Here is an 18737-nt window from a genome sequence, read left to right as displayed (position 1 = left end):
CTCCTGCTGTATGGCGCAGCAGCTATTGACTGCTGAAATGGTGGGGGTGTGCTATGGATAGCCTCTTGGGCATGGCAGCTCTTCCTAGCACTGTGTTGGCAGCTGATCTGTGTGGCAGAGAATGAAAGTCCCGAGTTGTCGGAACAGTGTGCACTGGATCTAACTCCATCTTCTGAGGATGGGCAGAGGGAGAGATGTCAAGCTCTGCATTGAGGGCATGGAGCGCTTTTCCCTTGGTGTTGACCTTTTTGCCACTAACTGCATGGAAATAGTTTGTCGCGCTGACAGGGTTGGGGTTTGAGTGTCTGGCTGGTATGTTATGGGATATGATCCCACTTAAAATGAGCTAAGTTCAAGATGAGAATGTGGCCTTCATAGACTGTTGTGTCAGTCTGGCTGCCTGCCCAGGTAGCCCCATTGTTTCCAGTGGGGTTATTTCAGTATGGCATTGTGGGCAGCCTTTAAGCTTTTCCCTTTGACTTATTGTACAGAAATATTTACTGCTCCAACTGTAATCCATACTGCAGTATTGATAAGGAATTTAATGATGCTTGGTGTTGATAAGAGCTTGCCTCCTTCAATCTTTGTATAGACGTTTACTTATATCCTCAGTGCTGCAATAAGGCTACAAAGGTTGAGCATCTACTCAGCCCCCTGGGTACATGTAACTCCAGTTCCTGAGAAATCAGATCATCTTGCAGTTTTTCATGTATTTATCCTCACTATGCTGTTGGGTGCTAAAGAAGTGAGTTACCCCAACTCATATCTAAACTTGCCCACAGCCTTGAAGACAGTTTTCCACTGAGCAGAAATCCAGTGATTAAATGTCCTGGAGAAATGTGGAGCTAAGTAGTTTACTCAGTGTTGAGTGGAAAATCTTTTTCAGAAAAGGCAATAGAAACAGTTGCTCTAAATGATGGAGCATTTCTTTTCCAGACCAGGAAATTACAAAGCAACTTTTCCTAGAGCCTTATAGGGTGTCAGCAATGTTCAAGTTATTAGCAAGGGATCAGTCATGTGCAGGCAGGAGAGGCTGGGCCATGGACTGGATACAGACCTTTATTGTCCAGAGCTCCACAACCAAACTCCTTCCTGTCACAGGCCAGTGTCAGTGTAAAACAAAATGCCTGTTGTCCAGAATTGCGAAGGAGTTTTCCTTGGTTACGCGATCAGTGTCTGCCAGGAAGAAAGCACAAAGATACATTGACAGGGAGAGGGTTAGTTGCAGTTCCTGAACTGTACAACGCTCCCTGCAGAGGAAGAAAGGGCAGATTGTCTTCCCCAAGAGGGGGAATGGAGGAAGGTGAAAAAATCCAAGGATACACTTCTGGGTTAAACCTAATTTTTGGTACAAAAGTCCCTCTTGCTGGCAACTGGCATGTGATCTGCATTATGTGATCTGCACATGTGATGTGCAGAAAGGAAACTGGGACATAGAGGAAAGAAAAACTGATGTGATGTGGCTTCAGACCTAGCAGGAATGCCACTGCCCAAACCTTTGCTCCCTCTGTACCTCAGCTACTCCCTGTTAAGTGGCAGTGGTGCTCACACAGCCTTTCCCTTGGCTACTGGATCCCAAACCTGCTCTACGGCAGTGCCTTGTCTGACCTCAACAGCATTGTTTCAAGTGTGACTTTGATGCCAGCCTTTCCTTAAGTCACAGTTTTAATCCCTCTGACAGACTATGGGCAGATTTGACCAGATATTGCTGTTGTAGCTTGGAAAAAAACAGCTCTGGACCTTTTTATCAGCTGCCTGTGCCTGGAAAGGGAAAGATATGAACCAAAGCATATTGAAGGTGAGGGGCGAGCTCTTCTGTTTTTTCTCCTTGTGCTTCCTTGCAGTGTTTTGCCAAACAACATATTTACTTGTACTTTTCTCCTTCTCACTGTAGGAGATCTGGTTTCAGAGCCTTTCTCTGCGTTGTTGTACTCTCAGAGCTCTGCACTTCTAGTTCCCTTTTTGCTCACACCTTGTGCCTTAGCTCCTTTCTTGTCAAATACGGTCTCTCACAGGGGATCTGGAAGGACAAAGTAAAGGCTACTGAAATTTTGTCTTCTAGTTTTGGCATCCTTCAGCATATGGTTGCAGATGCTCCCACGTCTGTTATATGCAGATTGTTCTTGTGCATCCCTCAGCTGACAGGCACTGCTTCCCAGAGGTTTTGGTTGTGAATGCTTTTCTCTCTGCTAGCCATGCTCTTTAGACTGACGATCTTGAGCCCATGCAGTTCCCTGGTGCTGGCTGAAGCTGGAAAGGGGCTGTGTCGCTGGTATTGATGTCTCACTGCCCAGCCCTTGCGAGGGCAGATGGCAGCTGTATTTGGGCGTGCAGGGTGCAGCCGAGGATTGCTGAGTGATCTGAGAGGCACTGGTAGGGTGGGTGCTGGGAGAGCTCCCTCTGCATCTGGAAGCTATTTCCAAGAGGGGCTGAGTTACATTACAGTGCTGCAAAGACCCACTATGCTTACAAAATTGGATTCAGCATGAACTGAAAGTCTTTTTATTTTTATTTTTTTTTAATGGGCTGGCATGAAGCTGTGGGCCTAAGATGAAGCGCTTACAAGCGCTCCTAGGCAATGGAAAGTGTGAATACGTGGCCTTGGGACATGCATTATAATGAGGTGCTTGAATTCCCCTCTTGCTTCATAGCAAGGCCAAAGTCTGGCAGTGCCACAGTGTCTAACAACCACACATTGTGTCCCTTTGAACTGCAAAGCTTTCAGGGTAGCCAGGCTTCACCCTCACCCTGCTTCTCAAACAAACAAGAGACTGTGAGAGAAATGTCACCAGGACTCACATTCTTCCTAAAAGGTACCCAGATGGTCTGACATCATCCCAGATGTCTCTGAGGCAGCTCTTTGACCCAAGGAAGGACTGAAGGCTCTCGGCTCTTCCATGGGAGTGTGTCTTCCCATGCTTTGCTCCACTAGTGTTTAAGCAAAGGGAGTTCTGTCAGAGCTAGCCCCAAGGGCCAGGTACAAAGGTGACAATTCCCAGCTGAAGTGACTGTAGCTGTGGGAGTTCTCTTCCTGCGGTTGCTGGGGTTCATACAGCCCCAAGTCATCTTGACTGTGATGCAGGGCCTTTAGCAAGCAAGAACCAGGAAAACAGCAGTTTTGTTGCATGTCCAGGTATTGGTGCAGAGGTGACGATGAAGACCAGAGTGGTGGCCTTGTCCCTGACCTTGCACCCTTGAGAAGACACTGTTTGCACATCAGACATTTAGACAGTTAGACAGTGCAAGCCCATCTTCAGCTTCTCATCATTTCCAAAGCACAGACATAAACTGTGATCACTCTCTGGCAGCCACGGTCACTCCACCTGTCCCCAACTGTAGACCATGATTGTTCTGCTCCAGGTTTGGGGAATGCTATTTTGTATCCCTGGAGAAGGATTTTTAAGCTCTAGGTTGCAGCTGTGCTGACAGGTCATTCATCAGTCCAGTTTCTCAACTCAAATGCATTGCAGTGGCAATTCAGTCTCTACCTCTCAGCTAAATTTTATCCACGCTAATTTGAGGGAAACAGAGGAATCTTCCCCCATGGAGCTATCCTCTTTTAATCCTCATTTAAAACTTGTCTCTGACAGCTAGAACCATTCCTAGTTGGCAAAAATGGATTTATTTCCCCACCGCCCCCAGCCATTCTCTATTGTTACTTCCTGCCACCCTCTCCTTTAAGCCTCGCTCCACCCTTCACACAAAAATGCATCTACCCAGGCAAATATGTTGGGAGAAGTGTTTCACCTTGCAGCACCTAGCACAAAGATGCTGGACCCTTAAACTGTTTTTCCTAGGTGAGAGTGGGTTAGATCTGTGCCCAGCTCATCCCCCAAATGGACCAGTGTTGGATGCACAGCCTTGGAGGAAGGATCTGGCCCTCACCAGGGAAGAAATGGTTAATTTTCTGCCTCGCAAGAGAGCGCCTTGGCATGAATTTCAGTGCAATGAGTCACTAGGGCCTGTCGGGAGTGGAAGTGCCGAGACCCCATCGCAGCAGAGCAGCTTGGGAATCCCACAGCAGCCTCAGCCCTTGGCTCCTCTGAGCCAGGAGATGTTCCAGCTGTGGCCTTACAAGGCCAGAGCAAGAAACCTGCTGCTGTGTCCCGACTGAAGCCTTTGCCAGCACTCTCTTCATGAAATGCTTTGCAAATCCTTGCCTGGAGGCTGGAAGAGAGGACTGGGCACCAGGAGCACTCCAGCATAGCTGCGTACTTAAGGATTTCAAGCAGTGCACTTTTACCAAGACATTCCCCTTATTTAATGTCACTTTTGCCTGCCAGCTTCTGAATCATATCCAGCCCTCCAGAGGGAGGTCACGTCTCTCTCACAGACCCGTTTATGGGCAAGGAATATTGGTAGCAAAGCCTGTGTTGCCACCCTGTGAGGGCTGCAGCCTTTAGAATAAACCTGGAGGTACTTATGGGCTGGGAGGAGAAGTGGAAACACGTACGATGAGTCGGGCAATTCAGAACACTCTGGGAGAGGTGGAGAGCCAGTTTAGCTCCTTTTGGCTCCAGTAAGCACTTTAATGCTCAGGACTGGGCAGGATTTGGTCTTGAGGTGAATCTCACCTTCTTTATACTTGAGCTGCTTGGCCTTTTGGAGGCAATGCTGGGAGACAGGCACTTCCAGACAATGACTCAGCCCATCCTAAAACCTATCCAAAACAGATGGGAACGAATTACTCTCTGGAGGTGTCTTCCCCTGCCTAGAGAGAGTTTAGATGCAATGCCCAGCTTTCTGATGACTGAACTGGGAGAGCTGACTCCCACCCTTTATTTTTACTAGGGATGAGGTTAAAGCTACAGGTCAATGAACTATATGGCCTCTGTTATTCTGTTTGCTTTGGAGCAAAACCACATGCACGCACACACACACGTTTGTACATATGTTTGTGTGTGTGTATATATGTTACATAAATTCAAAGGGTTTTTGTTGATGTTGCAGAGGCAAGCACATGATAGAGATGCCAGAATCCAGGCTGTCTGTGCGTGCGCATTAAATTATGGCAGAACTGTTCCCTGGGAAAAACTGACTTAAACTCCATGGAAATGACTAAACTGTGACAAAAATAAGAGAAAAAGAGGAAAGAGAGAATTAAATAAAGGGAGAGAGAGTTGGTCCCAGCCCTCCATTTGGCGCCTGTATGAGGGTGTGGGGAAGTGCTGTGTTTTCTAGGAAAGTCTGCTTCAGTTCTTCCTGACCTATTCTGCTGTTCTAGCTCGGATGCTGTGTGCATCAAACTACACTGCTGCTCTGTGTTGTTTCACCTTTTCTTTTCCTCTACTTTTGGCTGAACACAGGCAAGAATGTCAAAAGCAGTTTCTGAGCACATTGGAGGTGAGATGTAGTCTCTCTGCAAGAAGGCCAAAGCAAGACTGTTTTTCCTCTTGCCTTGTTCTCAGAAACAATAGAGCTGTTTGGGTCCAATAAATCCCTCTGAGAAAAGGGCAGTCTGACAGAATTGCAAAAAACTGAAAAGAGGCTTTTTTGTAATGGGAAATGTAAAGTGATGTTAATTGTTATCAAAGCTATAATACGGATAATTGGAATTGGGGAGTTTCACTCTAAATCATTGCTACTAGGCACCTCTGTTTCTCTCTCTTGCCTACCCTAGGGGGGGAGTAGAGGGGGGATGTTTCATGTAAGGAGCTGTTGTGGTCTCCTTATTTCTTGCTTTACTGTCCTGCCCCAAATTTCCTTCAGCAGAGGTTGGTATGAAGGCCTGATCACATGCACACAGGATAGAAGGTTCTCCATTTTCACTTTCTGCTTACTTTATTTGATCTGATTTTTTGAGGGACAAATGCATGGGCCACATTTGTAACCATGGAATAAATCCAAAAGAGCTTTTCTCCACTGTGTGATTGCTGCTTTGCATGCCTGAAAGATGGTTTGGCCTACTTGATCAAGAGCTGGAAACTTCAAGTTTTGGAAAGCTCTCCATTTGTAGCCTTGGCATCATTACTGAAGTAGTCTATGCCTCAGTTTTTGCTTCTGTAAAATGGCACTGTGAATGTTTGAGGGTCTTTCTGTAGGGTTATGTTATACATTATCTGATGCTTTTTTACAATACAAGGGCTCCTGTAAAAGAGGAGGTGAGAGAGGAGCATAAAACCCTCCCTTCTTTTGCAAATAACTGCTATTTAGCTCATCTTAGCAAGTTCTCTATGGGCTGTTAGACTGAGGAGACAGCCTTCATGTTTGGGGCATGCATTCATCTTGAAGGTTCATTTGGTGCACGCATGATGTGAACCTAATGGGGTTCTCCCCTTTGAAAAAAACCTCTTCCACCAGCATTTGGTTTAGTAGTATTACCTATGAAACATTCATTAAATGCATGGTGGTGAGACGTGGAGCAATGTTCCAGCTAAGCAAACGGAGGGATGAATCCTGTGATCCCTATAGAGGAAAACAGTTTATACAGAGGACAGAAACAGGCAGGGCAGGACTCCAGACCTGGCTCCAAAATGTTTGAAGCTATGGGAAATATTCCCCTTAGCTTTAGATGAACTGGAAGCCAAGTCACCAGCTGGGAGGATTAGAGATTCCACTGCGGTGGGTAATTTGTTTGCGGTTGCATCATTGCATCATCAGCTTCAATGCAGAATCCAGAGGGATATTGATGACACAGCTTGATCAGTCCTTTGAGCTCCTTTCCAAATTGTCTTTACATAGCAACATCAGCCATAGGGATACGTGGTTTCCAGCACTGCTGATTAGCTTTTTTATTTTTTCTTAACAAGCCCTTCACATATTTCCCTGATAGGCATGAGAGAAACCTTTAAATGATGAGAGAAACCTTTAAATGTTGTTGAGTTTACCGTATTATATCCCGCATAGCGTGCCTTAGAATTTGAAAGGCTTAATGGTGACAGAGCTGAGAAACTGCTGATCCCTATACTTACAGATATTGTTGCCTTGTATTCCTCCCATGTGTTTTGCATCCAAATATAGGGTATGTTTACATGGACAGAGGCTGCTTTTGGGCATCTTCTCTCAGCTGGTCTTACTAAGCTGAAGTTTGTCTCCATGTGAACACAGCTGCATGCTTGCTAAATCAAAGATTTCACACTGGGGAGAACTGGACACATCTGCACTCTTCCACTTGGCTTATCCTCAGTGGTCTGTCTTTCCCATCACCCAGGAACCTTAACCTCTCTGTCTATGAACTCATCTTGATACCAGCTTCTCTCACTCTGGTTGCCTGGATTTATATAGAATGATGAACAGCAGAGCAATGTAACGTTGGCGTATTGGTGAAAAACGATATGCCCAGGACAGAACTAACTAGCAGGTAGAACCTGCATTCATTAGTCAGGGCTTCTTTTTGTATCTTATTCATTTGAACATATTAGCTTAAACATTTGTTAATTGCTGGAACTATTCTTTGGAATACATATCTACCAATTGGTATCCTAATTATGAACAGAGCGTGTGCATCCTTGACATATTCAGAGGTATTTAAACTTACAAGAAATCTTTTTAACTATTTGTCACTTACAGCTTACTGCAGGTCTAGAGGGCTTTAGAAGAACTCCACGAGGTTTTTGGTATTAGTCAAAATTATTCAGTATCCCTTAGTTTAAAGAATGGTTGTCCCAGTCACAGGGAGCTTTGATCCTAATCGTTGTGCATGATTTTTAAGCTTAGTTAGGCCTAGACATGTGTCTCGCAGCTTTGCAGGATCTTTTGGGCAAGAGCTGTTCTTTTGTCTTATATTTGCGTAGCGCTTGGGACCACAGAGGTCAGGCCTTGAGACAGGGAAGGACATTCCAATTTTTTTCATAAGCTAAACTGGCAGTGTAGGAATATCTGTAAGATCAGTAAACATCTTAAGAATTAAATTCTTGCCCACTAAAGCAGTGACAGTTGTGTCTACTGGTCTCTTTTCTCTTCTCTTTCTAGACCAAAGAAGCTCTCTTCACAATTCTCCAGGACCTAAGGCCTGAAGACCACTTCAATATCATTGGTTTTTCCAACCGAATAAAAGTTTGGCAGCAGGACCAGCTGGTCCCAGTTACTCCAAATAATATAAGAGATGCCAAAAAGTACATTCATAACATGTCGCCTACTGGAGGTATGATCTAGAGATATGAGCAAGATTAATTTTGCTATCCAGTTAACTACAATAGAATGGAGAGTGATGAATGTGGTCCTGTAGCATGTAGCAACAAAAGGATTTAGGTCATGGGACAAGGGGGCCCCTTCCCCACCTCCCCTCAGAGTTATGTGACAAAAGGATATGTGCCCTTTATCAGTGTATGCGATGGGAGGGTGTCCCTCAGATCTAGTCATAGGACCTGATATATTTATTAAAGCCAAATCGGGCCCATTCTCCCATTCATCTGGTGAGACCCTTGTAGTGGAAATGTTCCCAAGGTTATTTCTTGATGGCACAGGAAAAAAAACAACAACCATATCCTGGTGAAGGACACACAGGGCCAGACCTTGTTCAGTTTCTGAAAGTCTGTGTGAAAGGAGGCACATGGTTTTGCCTGGGCTGGAAACTCCAGGGATGGACTACCCAGTGTGGGCTGTGGGATTGCCTTCTGCAAGAACTAGTTTCCCACCGAGTACTGTCATCTTGTCTCCATTGAGGAGCAGCTACAATGACATTTAAGAATTTCTTGTCTTGTTTTGCTTGTGCCTTGTTGCCAGGAGGGAAGAGGGGAGATGAAGAGACCCCAGAACAGTGGCAGTGTGCAGGCATGATTTTGAATTTGATTCAGTGGCCTCCTGTGAGGACACAAATATATAAAAAACATAGTAAGGTTTGTAATCAAACATACTTTGGCAGCTATGCCCATCCTAGCTGAGCACTCCAAGGTAAGCAGAGCGCTGCAAAATGACCTATGTAAATCCTCCCCCATGCAAGCACTCACAGCTGGTTGAAGGTCAGACAAGGTCTTCCCATGGCTGCCCCTGAGCAGTGGCCACTCCTAGTAAAGGAAACTTTCTGATGGAAAAACACAGCAAACAGGATGGTTTGCTGTACTGTTTATATTGTGAGAGCAAGAGTTTAGGAAGTGGTCAAGGGACCTGCCCAGTTAAACAATTACCAATAGTGAGACTAAACTCAGAGTACAAAGCTTTTACTCCTCACATGCCAAAAGTGCTGTGTAGGAACCAGCTGAGTTTGCCCATGAACTTGTCAGAGAACAAAAGTAGAAGGAAATTATTAACTTAGGTTTAACAGGATGGTGCACGGATTCTCCACCACAGGCCAGTGATACATTAGTTTTGGCTGACTCTGCATTTTCCCTATAAAGGTGCTGTTGCTTGAGTATCTTCCAGTGAATGTGCTCAGGCTCACAGATCACAAACACACAAAGAACATCCTGGACTTACACTGCTGTGTCATACTCTCATCCCAAAGAAATGGGAACAAAATATTGCTGTTAAATATTTGTGCATGTGGCAAAAGGCAGTTTTCAGTGCTTGGTAGCTCTGTGATGTGGCTGGGTTTGGAATGACACAATCTGCTGCATGAGATGTTTTTCTTTTGTTTCTGGGGAAAATATTATTTCTGAAATTTTGGGTCTGTGTGGAGACTGAGACTAATATTAGGCTATTTAGGTGCAGGGTCCAAAACCATTTTGCAAAAAACACAGTCTGGATTTTGAGGACTTTTCAGAAGTTTTGGCCCCTTTCCTGTTCCTTGTCTTGCTGCAGTCACTGCAGCTGTGCATCCTAGGTTTCTAGGTACATGAGGGATGGTCAGACCTGCTAGCACATCCTTGCTGATAACCTCCCTAGATCTCCCCTTCTGGACCCCCAGGTATCTGTTGTGTCTGACTCTTAACCCTTTTCATCTGTTTTTTTTCTGAGAGCTGTTTTTAACCCAGATGTACTGCTCTTGCAAAAGTTCCACAACCAATCCCTCTTTGCTTTGATTATCACAAGAAATACAGAGCAAGGAGATACCTGTACTCATTTCTCTGCTTGCTTTTTTCTGAATACACAGTAGGCTTGGATCCTTTTCATGGCTATTCTTCTAACGTACATCAGTTCCTTTATTTATGTTCTGTTTTCTCCCTCCCACTTCAGGCAGCTCCATTCTTCGCTAGCCAGTTGTTTTGTGAAAATATACTCATCAGTTAATAAAGCCATTTCTCTTCCCTTTAAACTTTGTTAGCCTTTGGGTTTGAATAACAAACCCAACCACTTGTTTTCCCATTTGAAGGCTTTTCCCCTTTCTCTGAATCTTGTGCCTTTCAGACAAAATGAGCAGAACTTGTTTTCTTAGTTCAGATATCATCTGGGAGAGTCCTGTAATTTAGTTTAACTATTTTTGTGTGTACCAGCAGAATATAGTATGTGTTGTGACTCTGCTTACCATGGCTGATTATTGAACATTGAGACATTCAAGGATACAGCAATTTCGCATAATAAACTGCAATTCATAATTCAATTCATAAGACTATAAACAGCTATCCCAAACTGGCGCTGAGTAACACAGCTGAACTAAATTAAAGTGCTCGTGCAACCTTATGTAGAGAAAAGGAACATCCTGATGAACAGAGTTGCTGTCATTGTACTAAAGGGATCTTGGGGAAATTATTTGTTCCACTCTTAGAAAGAGAAATGAGCTAATCATTTTGGTACTTTTTTTAGGGACTAATATTAACAGTGCTCTCCAGACTGGTGCAAAGCTGCTAAATGATTACATTGCTCAGAATGACATTGATGCCAGGAGTGTGTCTTTGATCATCTTTCTCACGGATGGGAGGCCCACTGTTGGAGAAACACAGTCGTCCAAAATCCTCAGCAACACCAAGGATGCCATCCATGATAAATTCTGCCTCTTCACCATTGGCATTGGCAATGATGTGGACCACAAACTGCTGGAGAGGATGGCACTGGAGAACTGTGGCATGACAAGACATTTCCAGGAGGATGAGGACGCAGCCAGCCACCTCAAGGGGTTTGTTCTGCTTTTTCTGTGCTTGTAACTGCATTCAGTTCTCTGGGCAAGGGTTTTGGGTAGGTAAATCCTCTAAGGAGGCACTGAAAGAGATGGGGGTCCTCTGAGACTCAACTCGGGCTGAGACAGGCAGAGTGTGCTCAGATACTGAGGATGCCTGCCCAGAAATTGTCTCCTTCCTATCAGACCCCTGAGCTGTACTGGAGCTTCCCAGCCCCTCAGAAAAAGGTATTTTGTTTCCCTAATTCAGATCACTGGTTTGAGCATGTAAACCTGGAGACGTGGGAGGGATGAGTGCCACCTCTCTGCAGGTGAATGGAGGGTGGAAAGGATGCATTACTCACTTCAGATTGACCACATAGACACATGGAGTGGCTCTGGAATGAGGATCCCAATTTTGGGCAGAAAATTGTTTCTGTATTTTTTAAAAAAATAACCTTTTGCACAAACTCCAAAATATTTGACTTAGAAAAATATACAAGGGTCATTCCTGGGATGATTGTATAGCCACTTCATTCCTTCATTCTTTGTGATCCAAACTCCTAACAAGTTTCCTATAATCCTTATCGTTCACTAGGACCAGATTATACTCCTCATCTGTGATCAGGGAGCTGTAGTCCAACGGAAGACCCTAGTGAGGGACAGCACAAAGATACTTGAACCACAGCTCTGTCTAAAAAGTCAGTCAGTGTGTCAGTGTTTCCAAGCGAAAATGTTTGGCTTTCACTCCCCAAATGTTAGTGTTTTGAACCTCAGAAACCAAAAAGAGGCACTCATTGAGCAGAGACCTCTTGCCTAGGTCTAATTCATCTGGAGCATTGACACCGTGAGCTTCCACTAGAGCTTTTCCTCCTGTGGTGATTTGCGTGGACAGGAGTGTCTTCCTTTTAAACCAAATTCTGAAGATCCATCTGCCACTCTGCCCATGTCATTTGCTTCTCATAACATGCATTTTGGATAGCAATTGGCATTCCCTGGTAAGTGAAGGTTGTGCTGATTGATTGGGCCACAGGGACCCAGCATTGCAAGTACTTGTTCAAACAGCTCTGACTAACAGCTCAGCGTTTATCAAGCTCAGTGATGGCAAACCCATTTGGCTTCTGGTGCCAAACTTCTACAGAAAAGCACAATCACTTAATGGAGGCTAATTCAAATCACTGTTGGAGGGAAAATCTACGTGGGTGCCAATGTTGTTCATGTGGTCAGTGGGTTGTAGTTTTACACAGATACTTCCTTGCTTTGCACTAGAAGACAGGTTGTTTCTCTCACTTCACCATTTGTTACAACCCAGGAGTTACTTCACAGTGCTCAGGTTTAACTCATCATGTTTTAATATGTGACAAGGTCTGAATCAAAGATATAGAGTGCTCAAAGAGGCTTTAGAAGAAAGTCAACCAATTCAGGCTTTGGGTTTTCTTGGAGAGAGAATAAAACACAAAGTGTGACTCTAGCTTCCAGACAATCTGTTTAAGCAGACGTGAAAAATAAATGCAGCTTGAACTAAAAATGTGCTGAGGCCAATTCTTTGTTTATTTACCAAATTAGACTAATATGACTTGCCAAGAGATGAGGAGTCTGGCATTTAAATGGGAACTATGGCATTCTTGGAGCAGCTTGGGAAGAGTCATCAAAAGCGCATTGCTGCAGGGAAAACACAGTGCTGTAAACCTAAGCCTTGATGTCTTGTAAAAGCTTTGTGGCTTGTCCAGTGCAAGGTATTCTCAGAAGTATGGTGGTAGTCACATTAACGAAGCATTATAAGGTTAAGCTCTTTTGTTCCACGGAAGCCATGTACTTGCTCCAACAGAAAATCAGCCAAAAGGTAGCAGTGAGTTCTTTTCTGCCAGGCCATCTGTATTTAGTAGTTAGGATTCCTCCATTCCTTGGAAATGTCCTCATTTATGGGGCATAGTGAGATTCTTTTTTGATGTTTCTTTCTCCTTTGGCCCTCAGAAAACCATATTCCTGCCTGTCCTACACTGACCATCCCAACCAGTAGTATCTAGGGCTCTTCCAGTGATATAGAAGCTTTGGTTCAGGTACTCTCCAGCTTCGGGGGACCTAACGTCTTGGTCTTACAGTTTTTGGCTGTGGAATACCATGCAAAATACCACTAGAAAACTGTAGGCAACAGCATCTCTTCTAAGTATATTTTGAAATAACTAGGGTGCTTTCTGTGAGCCTGAGAAGCCAAGAATCTACTTGTAACGGACAGGTGCTCTTAAGCAAATGTAAGTGGTCACAAATACCTCCTTGCAGAGCTCGGAGTCATAGTGGAAAGTAGTTGATGCTGGGATGCTCCTGAACATTCCGAACTTAAGAGACTCTGTTTAGATGCCTAAGAAACATGGAAAACTAAAATGAGGTGGAAAATAATTTTGGTTGAAGGGGACCACTGGAGGTTATTTAATTCAGCCTTCTGCTCAGAGAAGAGCTAACTTCAAATTTAGGTGAGATTCACTGGGGCCTTGTTCACTTCAAGTTTGAAAATCTCTAAGGGTAGAGACTCCCCCATCTCCCTGGGTGCAGTTACAGTGGATGCAGTAGTTAAATTTGGGGCCTGGGATCTCTAACTGCTCCTGAACATCTTAGGAGCCATATCTGATAGTCTGACTGTATTCTTGGCCATGTATAAGTGCAAGAGTGTGTGCATACACTTGGATGAACAGTACTAATGGTGAGAAATGTGTCTCTGTTTAAGGTTCTATGATGAAATAGGAACACCCCTTCTCTCTGACATCCGTGTTGATTACCCTGAAGATAATGTGGAGCAAGTCACCCAGAACTTCTTCCCTAACTACTTCAATGGCTCTGAAATTGTAATAGCTGGCAAACTTATCAACCACACCTCAGATAGTCTCCATGTAGAGGTGACTGCTAGCAACTCCAAGAAGTACATCCTCCTCAAAACAGATGTGGCTATTGACCTGCCGAGCAGGAATGACATCAGAGGTGTCCCTGGCCTGGAAGATGGAAAAGGTGATAAAAATTACATTGAGAGGGCATGGAGTTACCTCACCATCAAGGAATTGCTCAAGTCTCGGCTGAAGAGTAATGACAATCGGGAAAAAGACTATTTGATGGAGAAAGCCAAGTCAATGGCCTTGACTTACAATTTTGTTACTCCCTTCACCGTTCTGAAGATGAAAGAGGCTGGGCTCCATTCAGAACCACCTCAAGAGGAGTTTGTCAGCCCTTCTACCGATGGCATTGGTGAAAAGTTGCAGAGCTTGCAGGGACATAAGGCACCACCAGGTACGACAGAAAAATAACCACGTGCTGGTAAGAAATTTTTTCACATAGGTAATGTATCATGGCTGACTTTGGCAACAGGGATGATCTAGCCAATGAACTGAGAGGTGATAAGCAGAAAGCTGAGATTTTCATACTGATTTTGCTAACTGTGGGCTGGGTAACTAAGCAAACCTCTTAGGCACCTGTCAAACCCTTGAAGCACTTACTGCTCTGTAGAAACTATTGGAGAAAAATTGATATTCTAAATGAAGCTTGAAGTAGCTGCAGGAATATGTCGCATGATCTTGCTAAATAATATTTTGGGAATATTATTATACTATGGCTTTTTCTGCTGCTCAATAAGTAATTGTAACAGCTTTCCTTTCCCACTTCTAGGTATACGCAGACAGGAAGATAAACAAAGAATTAGAATCTCCAAAACTTCAGGTCAGTGCCTGTTTTCATGCCTTTAATAATCCAAAATAATAATGGTCAGTTTACGGAAACCTCGGTTGCATGCCACTGTGGTATAACCATCCTGATGGATCAACCAAAATCCTATTTACTAGATCTGCAGAGTAGGGAGGAAAATGAAAACAAAACCAAAATACAGAGAGGATCAGTAATGAGAAGTATGAGGAAACAGAGCAAGGCAGATGATCTACAACACTTGATCCTCATGTTGGAGACTTCTGTAGATTAGGGGAGAACAGGAAGCATGTTCCCTCTGTACTAGTACTAGTCAAAAAAGTTTTATAAAGTAATGTTGCTGAGACAAAAAATGTTGAAGGAAGAAAAAAGAAAATTCTATAGTGATTTACTACTTTCCTGTTGGTTCTGCACCTCTACTTAATGTCCTTTTCATACAATAAACAGTGAAGAATAAGACCGGATTAAGAATTTAGAATTGAATCTCACTGGATAAGGTCAAATTTACCTTGAAAACTAGGGGTTTGGCTTGTCTTATAAATGACACCTACCTGGTGGTTGATGATAGGTCAAGTATTGTTGAAAAATAAAGATTGTGGGATTGTGTAATATCTGCTGTTGACTGCTCCAATCTGATATTTAGTGCCAGGAAGGTTCAGTGTGAAGTGTGCCGATGCAGCGGTTCTTGGTTAGAAGGTACATTTTTGTGTGCTGTGGGGGATATAGCCTGCCAACAAAGTACGGAGGAGTAAAAACACCTGCATGATAACTGCCATAAATCACTGAAATGATATTCCGGGAAGAAAATATGATTTTCACTTAGACTGCTTTGGGTTCTCAGTTTTCACTGAAAACCCAACCTCTTCTGTGAGAAAAAACAAAACAATCTGTGTGAAAAACAAAGCAAAACTTGGTGTTCCCTGGCAATTGCCATCCAGCCCTCTAAAAACAACAAACCAGGAGGTCTTAGAAAAAACAAGGACAAACACACATTGAAAAGCAGTTTTGTTACATTTTTGGACAGTGCAGTTCTGTGTAAGTCTCTCACATTTGTCTCTTTTCCTATGTCTTCTCAGCGGATGGAGACCCTCACTTTGTCATTGATTTTCCCTCCAGCAAGTTCTCTGTCTGCTTCAATATTGACGGAGAACCAGGGGACATTCTGCGACTGGTCTCTGATCATAAGGAATCTGGTGAGCAGCTAAGTAAAACAGTTGCTTGTGGAGGAAAACTGAAGTTTAAGGCGAGCTCTGTAGCAATAAGGCTAAGCACCAAGGTGATTCATAGGCAGGAAAGTGACAGGAGGTTAGAGAAAGTCTCTGTTCTCGATAGGCAATATAAAATTGGTGCACACCAGTTTTCTGGCTCTGACCCCCTAGATTAGGAGGACGTGTAGACTGTTCACTAGCACTTATTCACCTCCAACTTTATCATAGCTTATTGGGTAAATTCACAGAAATCCTGAGCAAGAAGGAGACATGGCCACTGTTACATACACAATTCAGAAGAGTTTGTCAACAGAGCACACCCAGCCATAGGAAGAACTGGCATTGATATGTATCCAAACTTTTCCTTGTTCAGGTATTCATTGACCGGAATCAATTACATGCAAACAGCCAAGAGACCCACATTGCACCCTTTCAGTCCAGCTAGACTGGAGAGGTCAGTTCCTGATCCAGTATGGTCAGGGGGTTGCACTTGACCAGTGCTACAACAGCCACAGCTGAACGAAGAGCCACATAGGCATTTCGCAACCTGCATGTAGTGTTTGCATAAGCCATGGAGCCACCTCCCTGTGAGAGATTACTCAGGGGGATTCAGCTTTCTGGCGCAGAGAGAGTGGATTTCTTTGATGGCACAACTTCATCAGCTCTCTAGTTACAAAGTCACAACATGCAAATAAAAGAACTGGACTCGCCAAAATGGCTGTTACTGGAACTTCACTCTTACAGTACTGTTCACTTCAGGACAGAGTGAAGTATCCCAACAAGCACTGAGGCTGTTTCAGTGAAGAGACTACCAAACTGGTTACCAAGCCATGACAGCCTTGAGAAAACACACACAACTCATGATCTGCTTTGCCCAAGCCAGTCTGATCCTCAGGGGCCTGAACTGTGGTCTGATCCGATCTGGAATTCCAAGCAGCGCAACTAATAAGCAGATTATGTTCTGAGCAGGGAAACAGTGGGAGGAAGGGGTGGCAAAACCAGAGACAATGCACAGACTTGTTTTACAAAGAAGATAAATAACCACACAATAAAGTTAGAAGGATTCTGTTTTGTGTGGCAGTGGTCTACCCTCCATGTTTCTGTGCTCATGCCTTAGTGAATAAGATCTAGCTCCTGGCAACATTTCCCTTAAACTTCTTTCACAGACTGTGTTTGTGCTACCGCTTGAACAATTTTGTGGCCGAAATGCAAAATGAGCTTGAGGAAAACAGACTCTGTAGCACTAGCAAGTTGAGTCTATGAAGACAGAAATGAGAGATCCCCCTGGGAATGTTGGGATATGGAAATAGTTCATCTCAGTGTTGATGGCTTGGGTCTAGCTTGGGTTAGCAACAAGTCTCCTCCTTTACTGTTACTGCCCAGAGGCTGTTCAGAGGCCTGTGGGAAATGAGACAGTGTCTTATCGGACAGCAAGTCACAAAACCTGTGAGAATGATTGGAAATCTTACTGTGAACATCTAGGCTTTATTTGACTCAGTGGGATCTGCACCGTAGACTACTCAAAAGTGGTTCTTTTGGGGCAAAACTGAGGGAAGTGGGAAAGGCAGCACCGGTGAAGCTTGAAATATCCCAATGGGAGTGCAGGGTTCAGGGTCCTTTTCTGCAGTGGCACAAAGAGAACCTGAATTTCTTACACTGCCACCTGAGGAGGTTCAACACCACCTCAGACTGTTGCAGGTCAGGCTGTTCCCTCTACCGAGGTCCTGCTCAGTCTTCAGTGTGTCAGCTAAGGTAGTAACCCTTACTTGGGGTGTCCCAGGCTAATTTGTTCCTTAGGCGGACATCAAACTGCAACTGTCTACTACTCTTGAGATTCTTTGAGACAGGAGCATGCAGATACACCTAGGTCCTCTTACTAGAAGTTCAGTCCCTATGCCACTTGGTAATATGAGGAAAAGTAGGCCTGACAGTTTTCTTAGTCCTCCAAGATGTGATATATTTGCCTAGGTTTGAGTGATGCCTCAACAATTAGGTGGTCTAAGAAAATTATATCATGGTTGGTCAGGAAGATAAATATTTTTCTTATGTGGCTCAAAATCCCTGCAGATCGTTGTCTCGATCATAGATGGGTCTAAGGTTGAACAGAGCTTAGGAAGTGGCTGTGCTGAGGAGCAGTTGATCCTATCCTGTAGTACTGTGTACACAATGTTAGGACTAATGTGGCTTGGGGCACCTGTCTCCAGTGTTTCTGAGCTTGGGTAAATTTAGGTGCTTTATATAAGGTAATAATTTTATAACAGATTGATTATACTGTTTTGAATATTGGTAGGTGAAATAATTGAGCTTGAGATGGTGAATCTGCATGTCCTTGGTTACAAGGCTTGTATCTTTGAGACAATAGACCTGTTCTTGGTTCCAGCGTTCATGTATTGATTGTTTTCCTGCAAGGTGTAACTGTGAATGGGCAATTAATTGGAGCTCCTGCACCACCCAACGGCCACAAGAAGCATCGGACTTACTTCAGCACCATCACTATCCTCAGCAATAAGCCACAGAGATCTTATCTAGAGATCACACCCAAAAGAATCATCCTGGATGATGGGGAAAGACTTGTTCTGTCCTGTGATCGGAGTGCTGTCGTGAGAAGCAGTAGCCTCGAGGTTTCCATCTCTGCCAATTCCAATGTCACTGTGACAATACGAGACACAATCAGCTTTGTCATCCTCATCCACCATTACAAGAAGCCAGCCCCATACCAGAGGAATCACCTGGGGTTCTACATCTCCAACAGTAAAGGCCTCTCTTCTGACTCCCATGGGCTACTGGGTAGGTAACAGGTTCTCAAATTTAGAGCTGTAAACCAGACAAAAATGATCCTTCCAAACAGTTTCAAAGGACAGAGACAAGAAGTAATGAACAAGGCACGTTGGGATTAAGTTCCCAGGTGAGACTTTTAGATCCACTCTCAAACAACT

At 44.0% G+C, this 18737-nt stretch overlaps 1 protein-coding gene across 1 annotated transcript in view; it reads left to right on the top strand.

The window, feature by feature from the left end:
* The window catches only part of ITIH5 (inter-alpha-trypsin inhibitor heavy chain 5), a 49652-nt gene that overhangs the window by 27011 nt on the left and 3904 nt on the right, over positions 1-18737 (top strand). The window contains exons 8-13 of the mRNA XM_040596504.1: positions 7912-8083; positions 10621-10930; positions 13632-14185; positions 14561-14611; positions 15670-15786; positions 18211-18588. Of these exons, the coding sequence (XP_040452438.1) occupies positions 7912-8083; positions 10621-10930; positions 13632-14185; positions 14561-14611; positions 15670-15786; positions 18211-18588 (1582 nt within the window). The remainder of the gene's footprint in view (positions 1-7911; positions 8084-10620; positions 10931-13631; positions 14186-14560; positions 14612-15669; positions 15787-18210; positions 18589-18737) is intronic.

The sequence above is a fragment of the Falco naumanni genome, chromosome 5 (genome assembly GCF_017639655.2).
Source record: "Falco naumanni isolate bFalNau1 chromosome 5, bFalNau1.pat, whole genome shotgun sequence".
NCBI lineage: Eukaryota > Metazoa > Chordata > Aves > Falconiformes > Falconidae > Falco > Falco naumanni.
The sequence above is the reverse complement of the archived record's forward strand: the minus strand, read 5'-3'. Positions and strand labels throughout refer to the sequence as shown.